We start from the raw sequence: 13,640 nt of genomic DNA, 5'->3' as shown, positions 1-13,640 counted from the left end.
CCAACTGCAAATTTGGGGGTTCCCACAGCCTCCCCTCAGTTGTGATAATTTATGAGAATGACTCAGGAAAGCACTGTATTTAGGATTACCGTTTTATTATAAAGGATACAACTCAGGAACAGCCATGGGACAGATGCGTAGAACAGGTATGGGGGTGGTGAGTGCAGAGCCTCGTGTCCCCAGCAGGCATGCCTCCGTCCCAGCACAGCCGTGTTTGCTGACCTGGATGCTCCTTGAGCCTCATTCAAGAATTTTCATTGAGGCTTCATCATATTGTCATGACTGACTAGATTACTGGCCACATGACTGAACTCAACCTCCAGTCCCCTCCCCTCTCCAGAGGTTTGGGGGTGGGACCGAAATCCCAATCCTCTAATTACGTGTTTGGTTTCCCTGATAACTAGCCCCCATCCTGAAGCGGCCCCACCATGAGTTAACCTCATTAGCATAAATTCAGCTATAGTCAAAAGAGGCTCATCATAACAAAAGATGCTATAGAGCGGGAAATTCTAAGTTTTAGGAGCTCCATGCTGGGAACCAGGGGCACAGACCAAATATGTGTATATTTATGGTGGAACATGTATGAGCACTTTCACGAGATAACAAAAGTGCTCCTACAGCGCCTGCCTAGCTCGATAGCTTGGGAGCCAGACAGCGCCAGTGCATGGCAGGCAATTTGAGCTGCATAGTAATTGGTATCCCATGGACAGGTAGGTGTTCTCTGCCAGAACCCAAGAACAAGTCAGGTGTTGCTTTTCAAATGGAGAATGAGTTATTAGCAGAAGGCAGCAAAGCTTTGCTTCAGAGCCGTAGGGGTTTGCTCTAATGGGACTGTACAGTTGGCACTGGCACTGTCCAGGCATTCTCTTTGAAATTTCCAGGTCATAAGGCCTGAGAAGCAGGTTAGCTTGCATCAAAGCTGCAGGCCTTTTGTTGCCCAGTTCCCACTTTAACAGCCTGTGGGTTCCTTAATAAATGTATAGGGGCAGCACACACAAATATGGTATATGTTGTATTCAAAATCCAGACAGGCCTTTGCCTTTCTTATCTGTAGGCAGTGCAAGGTGTAGCCACTTCCTTTTCTCTTTATTTATTTTTTAAAAAGATGACTGGTAAGGGGATCTTATCCCTTGGCTTGGTGTTGTCTGCACCACGCTCAGGCAGTGAGCATACCGGCCATCGCTACGTAGGATCTGAATCCATGGCCTTGGTGATATCAGCACTGCACTCTCCTGAGTGAACCACGGGGCCAGCCCGTTCCTTTTCTCTTTAGAGGGGATGTTGTGACATTGCACAGACTACCCTACCCTTAGAAACTTTGCCAAAGTTGGCATGCCCAATTTTTCATGGGATTTATTTCCCGCCATCTAGTACATGTCTTATTAAGGCATCTAGGTTACTTACCACTTTCTGCTACCTAGGACCAATTAGTATGATCTCTGTAATGTAGTGGATCAAAATGATACTATGTCCAAATAAAGACCCTGAGGTAAGACAGTGAGGATATACTTCTGTTTCTGCCAGGTGAAATTGAAGTGATCATCTTTGCCAATTGGTGTTGAGAAAAAAGCGATAAGGGAGCCTGAATATAAACCTTTTATGATTGCATCTGGGACAGGTGCCTCCCAAAGAGATGCTGGTTCTCAAAACCATTTTCATTGCTTCTGGGCCTTTACCAAGAATTTGATCCCAAAGAAGTACAAGGCCGACTATGGGAGGAGATAGCCAGTACAACAAATCATAAAACTGGATGTAAACAGCAGCATTCCATTGAAACTGGAAATAGTATATACAAAACTATGCCTGAACAGATTCAGAAGGTATAAGCAAGTGGTCAGACTCATGGTGCAGCTGCGTCCACTTCTCTGTCTGCCCCACAGTCTGCATCTGTGGTCTCATGGGAATTTCTCTGTGGCAGCTGGCAGAAGAGAAAGTGCAGGTCGATCTGCACAGTATACTGGCATCAGCCAGAGATAGACACCTGCTACACTGCAGACCAGGCTGGGTGTGGGTTGTGGAAGATTTCCAGTTGGTAAAAGGTTGGATGGTATATCTGGTGGCCCATCTCATGTAAAAAGAGAAATCACTTGAGTTTCTGATCTACAAACATTCATGTGCAGAGGGTAATCAATTGTCTGGTTGACTGATGACAGAAAAAAGGTTGCAAAGATTGGTTTCCAGGAAATCTGCAGGACAGGTATGTAAGTAGACTTCCCTGAACGGATAATGTGAAGATACATGGTCTCACATAAATGCTTACCAGAGGACACCCACTGTGGAAATGTAATTTGGTGGGCAGGATGGCTTATATTGTGGATGTCAGCCAGCCTTTCTTTAGAAAACATGGTGCTTCCTAAATGAACTTTTATAAGAAGTGGCATCAGTGGTAGGGAAGGAGGCTTAGCATTTGTTCAACAATGTAGGCTTCACCAAGCCTTCCCTGACTTCCACCTCTCCCAAGTGCCTGAATTGCTAATAGCAGAGTCCAATGGTGAGACTGTGATATGGCGACCTGGTTCCTTCCATCATGGTAGAGGCAGTAATTTGTCTTCCCAGGGAATAGACGCGTACCCCAGGTGCCAGTTGGCTTCCCTATCCTTAAGTGCATCTGCCAAGAATTCACTGGTCTTACCATGTACCCATCAGCTAGATGCAACTGCCTTGACACAAGAGTGGGGTGGCCAGCTGAAGGATCTCCTTATCAACTTGGAAATCACATCTCATGAGTTTGAGGTGGTGTCCAGTGTATGCTTTAAGCCAGTTGCACAGGCACATGCTACCTCCCTCACAGCCAGACTCCAGGGGTTTGGGAACCAAGAGGCAGATGCTCTTAGTACATGTGCAGGTAGTTTTTCAATCACAGTTGAGCAAAGGAGTACCCAGATGCACTTCAGTGGATCACCTGGGTTGCCCACATACTCCTCCACACTGTGTAGTATAGTGGGTATGACAGCCACCCTACCTCCTCCACCGCCAGGATGGCGACTCCACTTTTTGCCTGCTGGTCCCTAGATCCAAGGACCCCAAAGTTCCCAGACATTATCCATAGTTTGCAGCCAGTGGAGCACTTGGTGTGTTCTTCGGTGAGTGTATCGTCGGGGGATCAGGACCTCTAATCCTACAGAATCTAACTAGGGAGGACAGGAAGCATAAAGTTCCCTAGTGGGTCATCAAGAGTAATGGTAAGTGGGGCCATCCTGTTTCCACCTCTTGGTTTCCAGTCCTGTGTACCCTTCCTATTGGGGAAACGGTGCTATATGAGGCCTTGACTTTAATATGTCCTAGAGAATGGTGCCCCATTCTTACAGAATGTTATCCCCAGTTTGACAGTGCAACAGAGCCTGCACCACGCTGTCCCAGTGCTCAGTCAGGCAGTGGGTCCCATTGTCACTGCACTTCCAGCACTCCCTTGGCTGTAAAGTGAATCCCCTGTTTGAAATGTTACGTGAGATCCTGTGTCAGTGGAACACTCTGAAAGCCCTTGTTGGGACTAGCCGGTTAGCTCAGCTGACATTTGTAGGCAGGAAAGGCAAACCCACATCTGGAAGATGAGTCTGTTCCTGTGAAAACAAACTACTGGCCTTTCCAGGATGGGAAGGTTTCAATGTAGTAAACTTGGCTGCTTGCACTCCTTCATGAAAGGAGCAATATTGGGAACCTAGCATCAGTCTCTTACTGGCAGGTTAGACACTCAGTGGTAGCTAATGGCTAGGTCAGCTTCAGTCAGAGAAACAATGCTGTTAGGCCCATGAATAGCCTCCAACTCCACCACCTTGGCAACTTTGTCCATATGCTCATCATGTCAATACTGGGGTGGCCAATGAGGAATGCTGTCTACTTGGCTGTGTAACACAGATGCTCCTTCACTTATGATCAGCACCGCACTCTCCCGAGTGAGCCACGGGCCGGCCCTAACTTATGATGAAGTTACATCCCAGTAAGCCCATTATAAGTAGAAGATATTAAGTCAAAAATGCATCTAATCCCTAAATTGTAAATTGAACCATTGTAAGTTGGGGATTGTCTGTACTTCTTTCATGGATGGTCTCTGGTGAGGTTAATCCTGTATACAGGGATTATCACACTTAGTGCCTATTCTAATATGTCTATCCATGTGATTCTTCCACAGACTTCTTTGTTCTCAGCTTCCAATTGTTTTCCTTCCAAGCCTTAACCAGTTACCCAGACCATGGAACACTGCCTGTGAATCCGTATGTATTCTCACCTTGGGCCACTTCTTCCACAAAAAAAACTCGATGACTAGAACTCTGCCTGAAATGCTGCCTATTGGAAGGATATGCCCTTACCACCACTTTTCAAGGCCACCCCTGAATGAGGCTGTAATCTAGCTGCTGTCTATTTTAATTTTGAATTCACATAATGAGCCAACCCATCTGTGAACCAAGCTCAAATTTTCCTTCCTCTGCCACCTGGTTAGAAGGGCCTAATGACAGGGAGTCACTCATACAGCCGCAGTGGGCTACCTGTTCTGCTGCTCCCTTGGTGACCTCTGTACAGTCTCAAGCTCAGTCTTGAACATACTACTTCATCTTATGAGCGATTGTTGCTGGGCCCAACTGACATCATGACTTGCTGAGTTTAACTCATAATGGGCAGTTTTGGCTGCATGGCCACTTGGTGTGTTTATGGTCAGGTGTCCCATCTCTATCAGACCCCAGTAGCACACCAGGATATATATATGTTCCCCAAAAGGCATATCATTCTCTGCTCCAGGTGGCATGACAGAACTTCAGAGTCCTGCATTCTGAACTTCCCACTGGAGTGTACCAGAAACTCCACATTGCATCACTCCCCAACATTGATAACCACTAACACCATACCTGCTAGAGAGCCTGGCCCAGGCAATAGAGCTATTTGCATCACAGCCTGGATCTACTGCAGGCTTTTCTGTTCTGGGCTCCTTTTAAAACTGGAAGTCTTCCAAATCCTCAATATTTGGGCCAGACCAATATTCCCAGGTGTGGAATACACTGTCTCCAGAACCTGAGGCAAGAACTAGCACAGAGTGTCTTGCTTTCTTAATGGTGGGAGGTGCAAGATGCACTAATTCTTTTACTTTTGGAAGGGATACCCTAGAGCACTCCTGATACTGGACCCTAAAATGTTAGAATGTAGTAGGCCCCTGAGTTTTCACAGAGTTTGTCCTCCACTCTCTAGAGCAGCCAAGGTCTCCAGTATCTTCTCCTCCTCTTGCTCATCTAGCTGATTGGCATAATTCATTGATGTAAAGGAACAATGTACTATTCTCCAGGATATATATGTGGTCCATATCTCTTTGAACTATGACAGAAGGCAAGAGAGGTAACATAACCTTTAGGCAAAACTATTTTTGTTCCACATGAATACTAAGTGTTTCTCATAAACATTCACCAAATCAACAGCTACCTACTATATCTGGCACAGAGGTGGCTGTCAGTGCTATTACTTAGTTGAGTTTTCAGTAGTGTACCTTAAACAGCTACCAGTGACAAAAAAACTGGAGGAGATTATCATCCTCCAGGATCCTTCTGATTTCTGCAGGGGTCATGCTGGTGAATTAAAGATGTTGGTGACCTTTAGATCCTTAAAAGTGGCACTATCTCTGCTATTCCCACTCCCAGATGTGATAGTGTTTTGTGATTTTGGTAGGGGATGGGGCAGTTTCAAGTTTCCATTTGGCCTTTCCCGTTGTGATATCTGTAACTCTACAGGTCAGGGGACCCAATGTTAGCATTTAACTGCCAAGTATGTCAATGCCAAGTATTCACTTGGGGTCTGGGAAATGACCACCAAGTTGGTCCACTGGGTCTCTGGGTCCACTGGAAGCTGGACCTTGAACAGGCTCTGATAATTGCCTGGCCACCACATGCAGCCACTCTAACCCGGGGGGTTGGGGGGTGGGATGTTGCTCCAGGTGTCTGGAATCAAAGTCAGTTCAGAGTCTGTGTTCATCACTCTTCAAAATGTTTGGCTAATCATTTTTCCCTAGGGTGTAGTTATCAAAGGAAATGGCTATTGGACCCTTTGGGAAAAGACTTGGGGATTCACTTCTGTGTATACGTGTGGTATGCTGCAGGTCCTTCTTGGTATTTGGCCACCTCTTCAGTAAAGTTTCTATTTCTGAAACCTGGCTCAGGTCCAAAAATTAGCATGGAATCCTTTTTTTTTTTTTTTTTTTTTTTTTTTAAACCTGGGTCAACCATCTTGATTTTCTTAGTTATCCATTTTTGATTTTTTTTTTTTTCCCTGTAGGAGTTCCCTTCTCAGCTGGCCATCTATTTTGCCTCTAGGGATACCCTGTTTATTAACTATTTCTATAATTCTGTACAGGTGAAGCCCCCTTGGCTGCCATTCAGACCTTGCTGGCCATTATACAAGGGTGCTTCAAAAGTTCATGGAAAGATTCATATTATCTTTTAATTCTATTTTCCACGAATTTTTTGAAGTACCCTCGTACAGTTCATATCCATGGCCCTTCACACCCACGAGTTCCACATCTGTGGATTCAACTAACCTTGGATCAAAAATATTTTTAAAAAATGGATGGTTGCATCTGTGCTGAACATATACAGACTTTTTTCTTAAACAATACAGTATAACAATTATTTACTTAGCATTTACATTGTATTTGGTATTATAAGTAATCTAGAGATGATTTAAGTTATACAGGAGGATGTGTGTAAGTTATATACAAATACTATACCATTTTATATAAAGGACTTGAGGATCTGTGGGGGATCCTAGAACCAATCCCCCATGGATACTGAGGCTCCACTCCTCTGACTTCTGGCAGTTAAGTGCTGCCTCCTGGCCTCTCGTCTTAGAATCCCATCATCTCCATTGCCATCGTCAACCAAAATTAAGACTGTTGAGGCAAAGGATTTTTAGAGAAGTTTATCAGGAGCCAAATGTGAGGATTGACCTGGGAAATACTAACCAACAGAGTTGGAAATTGTGCCAAAGTCTGTTACAAGCAAAGGCATTTCATAGGGGAGTTTCAAAAGGGAGGAAGAAAGCTTCAAATACAGTTGTCCTTTTCTCACAAAATACAAGAATCACAATAATTGGTTACTAATTACAACATGGGAACTAAAAGCACTTAACTTGAAGCTTCAAGCTTCAGCTATTCTTAACAATCTCTAAATGGCTTATTCAGAACCAGCAGGTTATAATCAATAAATCAGCAGTTATAACCACATACATTGTTATCTTAAGAACAAGATGTTGACACCAAGTTCATGAGACTTATCCCAAGGCAGTGAGTTTTAGAAAACCTGCTTCATTTTATTTCATCACTAACACCCAGCTGGATTCTGGAACAATCATTTCTACCATTACTCTTGCCTAAAGAGGTGAGCCATCACTGAACATTTTATTGATAATAGCGCCTCTTTCATCAGCCTATGTCTAATTTACCTTTGTAAATGATGTTATTTATGCCTTCACGTGGAATATAATAATCTGTTCAGTTTTCCAGAAGCATGGAGTATATAAATTTCAGCATATCCACATTCTTGAGCCTTTTACTCCCTTCCACCACTTTCTACTACAACAATTCTGCCATTTCAACTTTGCTTATTGTGGCCCATAGCTCTTTCTGTGTGTGGTGTTTTAAAAATATATCTGCCCCTTCAGATGATGAGGCCTAATTCCTCTCCCCTTGAATATGAGTGATTTAGCAACGCATTTCTAACAAATAGGAAATGGCAGAAGTGATGGTATGTGACTTCTGAGGCTAGTTCACAAAAAGGATACAGCTTTCCTTTGTCCTTTGTCTTTGGATTGCTCTTGGAATCCAGCCATAATATTTTAGAGGAAGCCTAGGCCACACAGTGTGGCCATGTAGGGGTGTGCTGGCTGACATCCCCAATCTGAACTCCAGCATCAACTATCAGATATGTGAATAAATGAACCTTCACATCATTTCAACCTCCAGCCTTTGAGCTGCTCCAGCTGAGGCCCCAGATACTGTGGAGCAGAGATAAGCCATCCCCACTATGCCCTGACCCACAGTAACCTAGAGAGATAACAAATGGTTATTATTTTAAGCCACTAAGTGTGTTATGATTTGTTATGTAGCAATTAGAAACATCATCATTCTGGGAGCCACCCTTTCAGCAAGTTTGCACCCAGTCTTTGCCAGGGTGTTAAATCTCATACCTTGGAAGATTTCTCATGTCAATAAACTCTTCTATTCAATTTTACATTCCAGCTCCCTTTGTCAAGCACCCTCATAATCCAGCTCCACACAAACTTTCCTAGCTCCTGCCAGCACATGTCGGCTGGGTATTACAGCTTGTTATGGGTTGAATTGTTCCCCTGGAAAGATGCTTAAGTCCTAACCCTCACTACCTGTCAATGTGACCTAGTTTGGAAATGGGTTTTTGCAGAAGATCCAGTTAAAATGAGTTCATTACGGCGGGCCCCAATCCAGTATGACTGGTGTCTTTTTTTTTTTTTTTTTTAAAGATGACCGGTAAGGGAATCTTCACCCTTGACTTGGTGTTGTCAGCACCACACTCTCCCATGAGAGCTAACCAGCCATCCCTATATAGGGATCCGAACCCGTGGCCTTGGTGTTATCAGCATCACACTCTCCTAAGTCAGCCATGGGCCAGCCCTTGACTGGTGTCCTTATAAAAAGCGAAAATTTGGACAGAGGCAGACACCCACAGAGGAAGATCACCATATGAACATGAAGGCAGAGACTGGGGTGATGCATCTACAAGCCAAAGAACACCAAAGACTGCAGCAAACTACCAGAATTTAGGAGACAGGCATATTCTCCCTCACCAGCCCTCAGATGGAACCAACTCTGCCAACACCTTGATCTCAGACTTCTAGCCTTCAGAGCTTTGAGACAATAAATTTGTTAAGCTGCTCAATTTGTGGTACTTTGTTACTGCAGCCCTAGCAAACTAATACACTGCTTTTTTGAGGAGGAGGAGACTATAGTCCCTTTTCTCTGTCATTATGTTTCCAGCTGAATTATGCTAAGAAATAACCGTAATTATGGGGTTGGGGGGAAGGAGGCAGAGTGCTAGGTTAATAGGGAGAGGTGAGCCACATGAGCAGGCTCTGAAGTTTCAAGGTGGTTTGGGGAGTCAAAACCTTCAAAAGCATCTACCCAAATATCTCCATGTGTCATGGGCCGAGTTTTTCCCAACCAGGGCTCTAAACTTAGTGTATGAGAATTGTCTTGTTTTTCTGTTTTTGCAGTTCAGTCAATCAGGGATATTAATTCCTGGGCCTGTCCCTTGTCTTTGTCATCCTGCTGCAGGAGATGAGGGTTTCTTTGTATGCAACCAGATAGACTCCCTGGCTTCCAGTTGCCTGTTATTGACTATCACCTGTCCATTATTTTTCTTAAGAGCCTCAGTGGTGCTAATCAATAGCCATCCAATCCCTTTTTCCTTCTTTTTTTTAAAAGATGACTGGTAAGGGGATTCTAACCCTTGACTTGGTGTTGTCAGCACCACGCTCAGCCAGTGAGTGAACCAGCCATCCCTATATGGGATCCGAACCTGTGGCCTTGGTGTTATCAGCACCACACTCTCCCGAGTGAGCCACGGGCCGGCCCCCTTTATCCTTCTTTATAGCTACTATTTTCACCATATGTGAAATGCCTGATACTTTGCCCCCTACTGTACTCCATTTTACTAGCTCACCCTCCTACTTCACCACTGGACAAGTGATTCAGCCTTGTATTAGTCCGTTTTTGTTGCTAATAACAAAATACATGGAACTGGGTAATTTATAAAAAAAAATGAAATCTATCGCTTACAGTTTCTGAGGCTGGGAAGTCCAAAGTCCATCTGGTGGTGGCCGTGACAGTGACCCAAGAGTCTCACATTACAAGATGGTGGAAGCAGAGGGAGCAAGAGAAAGACAGACTCTCCTCTTCTGTTAAAGTCCTCAGAACCACACCCCTGACCACCATTTTTAATCCACTCACTACTGCACGGTCTTACAATCCAATCACCTGTTCAAGGCCCCACCTTACAATTACCATAATAAGACTTCCCACCCTCTTTACAGTCACAGTGGGGGCTAAGTTTCTAATACATAAAACTTGGGGGACACAATTCAAGCTTCAGTGAGTTTTGGGGGGACAATTCAATCCACTACAAGCCTCAAACCCCATCTTATCACCTGCTTTAAGTGTTGAAGAATGGTTTCTCCAGACGCAGATTCTGAGATGATATAAGATGTTTATCTGGTATCAATATATGTGAAAGGAAGGGGAAGGAAGTGGGATTGGGTAGAGGAAGAAGCAGAAGTGTATGCAGGCCCTACAATGCTTTGGACTAGCCTGGTGTCCACACATATAGGTACATCTTAGAGATACTGTGGGTTCAGTTCCAGACCACTGCAATAAAGTGAATATTGCAATAAAGCTAGTCACACGAATTTTTTGGTTTCCCAATGCATATAAAAGTTATGTTTATACTATACTGTAGTCTATTAAGTGTGCAATAGCATTATGTCTAAAAAAAAAAGTACATATCTTAATTACAAAATGTTTTATTGCTAAAAAATGCTAACGATCACCTGAATCTTCAGGGAGTCATAATCTTTTTGCTTGTGGAAGTTCTTGCCTTGATGTTGATGGCTGCTGACTGGTCAAGGTGGTGGTTGCTGAAGGCTGGGGTGGCTGTGACAATTTCTTAAAGTGAGACAACAATGAAGTCTGCCGCTTTGATTGACTCTTTCCTTCACAAAGTGTTCTTCATAGCATGCAATGCTGTTTGATAGCATTTTACCCACAGTAGAACTTCTTTCAAAACTGCAGTCAGTCCTCTCAAACCCTGCCGCTGCTTTATCATAGTTTATGTAATATTCTAAATCCTTTGCTGTCATTTCAACAATGTTCACAGCATCTTCATCAGGGTAGATTCCATCTCAAGAAACTATTTTCTTTGCTCAACCATAAGAAGCAACTCCTCACCTGCTCAAGTTTTATCATGAGATTGCAGCAATTCAGTCATATCTTCAGGATCTACTTCTAATTCTAGTTCTCTTGGTATTTCCATCACATCTGTGGTTACTTCTTGCATTTAGTGAAGTCTTTTTTTTTTTTTTTTCCTTTAAGAGAGCAGTTTCTCTTTATTGTAGTATGGCAGGACAAGGCAAGGGGGCTGTAGAGAGGGGAGCTGTCAGCTTAGCCCTGGGGCCTGACACCAAAGATTAGAGGACAGGGAATTCAGTATCTAGACGGGTAAGAGGATGGAGAGTCTTTAAATAGAGGAGGGGGCTGGAGAGGGGAAACAGGACAGTGCTCTAACACACCATGCACTTAGCAGTAAGAGAAACTCCAAGGGGGAGGTAAAGGCCCAGTTGTACCTGACTTGCTACAACTGGTTGTATATATTCTGGGGGTCATTCTTAAAATCTTTCTCAGGGAAGGGAACGTCCTCAATTAACTCCTCAATTAACACGGCGGAATGGACATTGAAAAATATTCTGAGCACTATCAACAAGATCATTACCCACATGCTGAGGATGATGTCACAGGGGGCCAGCTTTGGCCCACAGCACAGAAACAACGCCATGAAGGAGGGAGTTAGGGATCACCCAAGTGTGAGACGAGTGCAAAGGTGGTGAGGGGAAGCCCTGGATGCTCACCGGGCTTGTGAGCTGGACTTGGGGGCTCCCGCTGAGGAAGGTAGCAGAGTGCCCCCTCCACTGACGTCTTGAATCCCTAAAATCATCTGTGAGGGACAGAATAAACTTCTTATAAATTGCCGTTGGTGTTAAAACAATTACAATAGGAACATCAAAGATCACTCGCTGATCACCATACCAGCCAGATATTACAACAAGGAGAAAATGTGAAATAGTGTGAGAATTACCAAAATGGGACACAGACACAAAGTGAGCACATGCTACTGCAAAAATGGCGCCGAGAGACTTGCTCCTCTCAGGGTTGCCACAAAACTTCAATTTGTAAAAAATGCAAGTAAGCAAGGTATGCTCATCAGAGGCCTTCGGGTGAGCCCAAACAGCCATATCTTTATCCTCCTGCCTCACGCAGTCATCATTTGGAATGCTCCAGGATATGACCTCGGCGGCAAGGTGGCTGTGGATGGATGTGCTCCTCACGCCCACCACAGTCCACCCTTGCGCCCTCAGCTGCACCTCCCACATACAGTGGGGAGGAGCTCCTGCAAGATTCCGGAGTCTATCAGTTTAGCTCCACCAGGCCCCCAGGCTCTAAATGTCTTGTTGTTTCCCTATGTCTGTCCTCCCACCTTCCAGGGTCACCTCATGGTCTGAGAGGGCTGCTGGAGCGCCTGCCTGGCCAACGGTAGCACTCTCTCTGAGGCTATTTTGAAAGCAAATGAGTCAACACATATAAAAGCCTGAGAAGAATGCCAAGCCCTTACCACAGGCTATTGGAGATTTTCGCTCTTACCACAGCAGGAATACAAACGCAGGTAAAAGTATGCCAGCAAGGCTACCGGGAATCAAGCAGAAGTCCCAAGAGGCGAACACGCCCAACTTCGTCCCGCGCAGCACGAACTCAGCGTAGCCCACAGTCCACAGGTTCACCTCCCCTCGGGCCCGCCGCCTTCACGCCGGCCGACGCCCGAACCTGCGCACAGCCAGTCGGGAGTGACGCTCTCCCCGCCTCTCCCAATAGGAAACCGGAGCGGCCTGGACGCGTCCTCTGGACCAATGGAAGCGAACCTTCAGTGTTGCTGGGCGGGGCCGGAGTACCAGCCCGGGCCCAGGTACCGCCGCGCACGCGCGCTCCCCACCCGCCCTTCCGGCCGCGCACACGCTCCCGGCCGGGAGGTAGGGGCGCGCGGGGCGGCGGCGCGGAGCAGCCGCCCGCGCTCGTGCCCGTGCCTGTGCCCGCGCTGGTGCGTTGCCTCCCGGGCCGCGCCCCTTCCCAGCTACCTCGCGTTCCCAGCCGGGCGGATGCGGGTCCTCGGCCTGAGAAGAGCGACGTAGCCGCCGTCCGCCCTGCTGCCGCCGGGGCCCCGCCCGGACGCGAGCCGGCCTGGCCATGGCCGACCGCGGGTGCCCGCTGGAGGCGGCGCCGCTGCCCGCCGAGGTGCGAGAGAGCCTGGCCGAGCTGGAGCTGGAGCTGTCGGAAGGTGAGCGGCTCGGGACCCCCGCCCAGCCCCTCACACTGGGACCCCCCCATCACAACCGGGATCCCCGCCCCTCACACACGGGACCCCCGCCCTGCCCCTCAATCAGGGACCCCCGCACCTCACACATGGGACCCCCGCCCCGGCCCCTCACACCTGGGATCCCCGCCCTGCCCCTCAATCCGGGACTCCCGCCCCGGCCTCTCACACACGGGACCCCCGCCCCGGCCCCTCACACCCGAGACCGCGCCCGCCCGGCCCCTCACACGCGGGACCCCGCCCCTCACACCGGGACCCCCAGCCCAGTTTTTTGAGATCTTATCTCGACTCCCAGCCCTTGCGCATGCCGCGGGGTCCAGCGGAGTCTTGGCCGATAGCTGACTTTGATTGGGTCGTTTGGCCACAGGCGCTTGAAATTTGAGAATTATCATTTTTGCCCAAGCTGTGAGCAGTGCTTGTCCCGAGCGTCGAGGCTGCAGGTCTGGGCTTCAAGAGCGTGGCTGTGTCCGCCTTTGTACGCAGGCAGCTGCTTCCCGCGCT

The 13,640-nt window shown here is 46.8% G+C and overlaps 1 protein-coding gene across 13 annotated transcripts in view; it reads left to right on the top strand.

The window, feature by feature from the left end:
• Positions 1 to 12,808: 12,808 nt before the first annotated feature.
• Positions 12,809 to 13,640, top strand: part of DIP2A (disco interacting protein 2 homolog A) — a 116,508-nt gene continuing 115,676 nt past the window's right edge. For all 13 annotated transcript variants that reach the window (XM_063092323.1, XM_063092328.1, XM_063092332.1 and 10 more), the window contains exon 1: positions 12,809 to 13,103. In XM_063092323.1, the coding sequence (XP_062948393.1) occupies positions 13,013 to 13,103 (91 nt within the window). In that variant the 5' untranslated portion in view covers positions 12,809 to 13,012. The remainder of the gene's footprint in view (positions 13,104 to 13,640) is intronic.

The sequence above is a fragment of the Cynocephalus volans genome, chromosome 1 (genome assembly GCF_027409185.1).
Source record: "Cynocephalus volans isolate mCynVol1 chromosome 1, mCynVol1.pri, whole genome shotgun sequence".
NCBI classification, from domain to species: domain Eukaryota; kingdom Metazoa; phylum Chordata; class Mammalia; order Dermoptera; family Cynocephalidae; genus Cynocephalus; species Cynocephalus volans.
The sequence above is the reverse complement of the archived record's forward strand: the minus strand, read 5'-3'. Positions and strand labels throughout refer to the sequence as shown.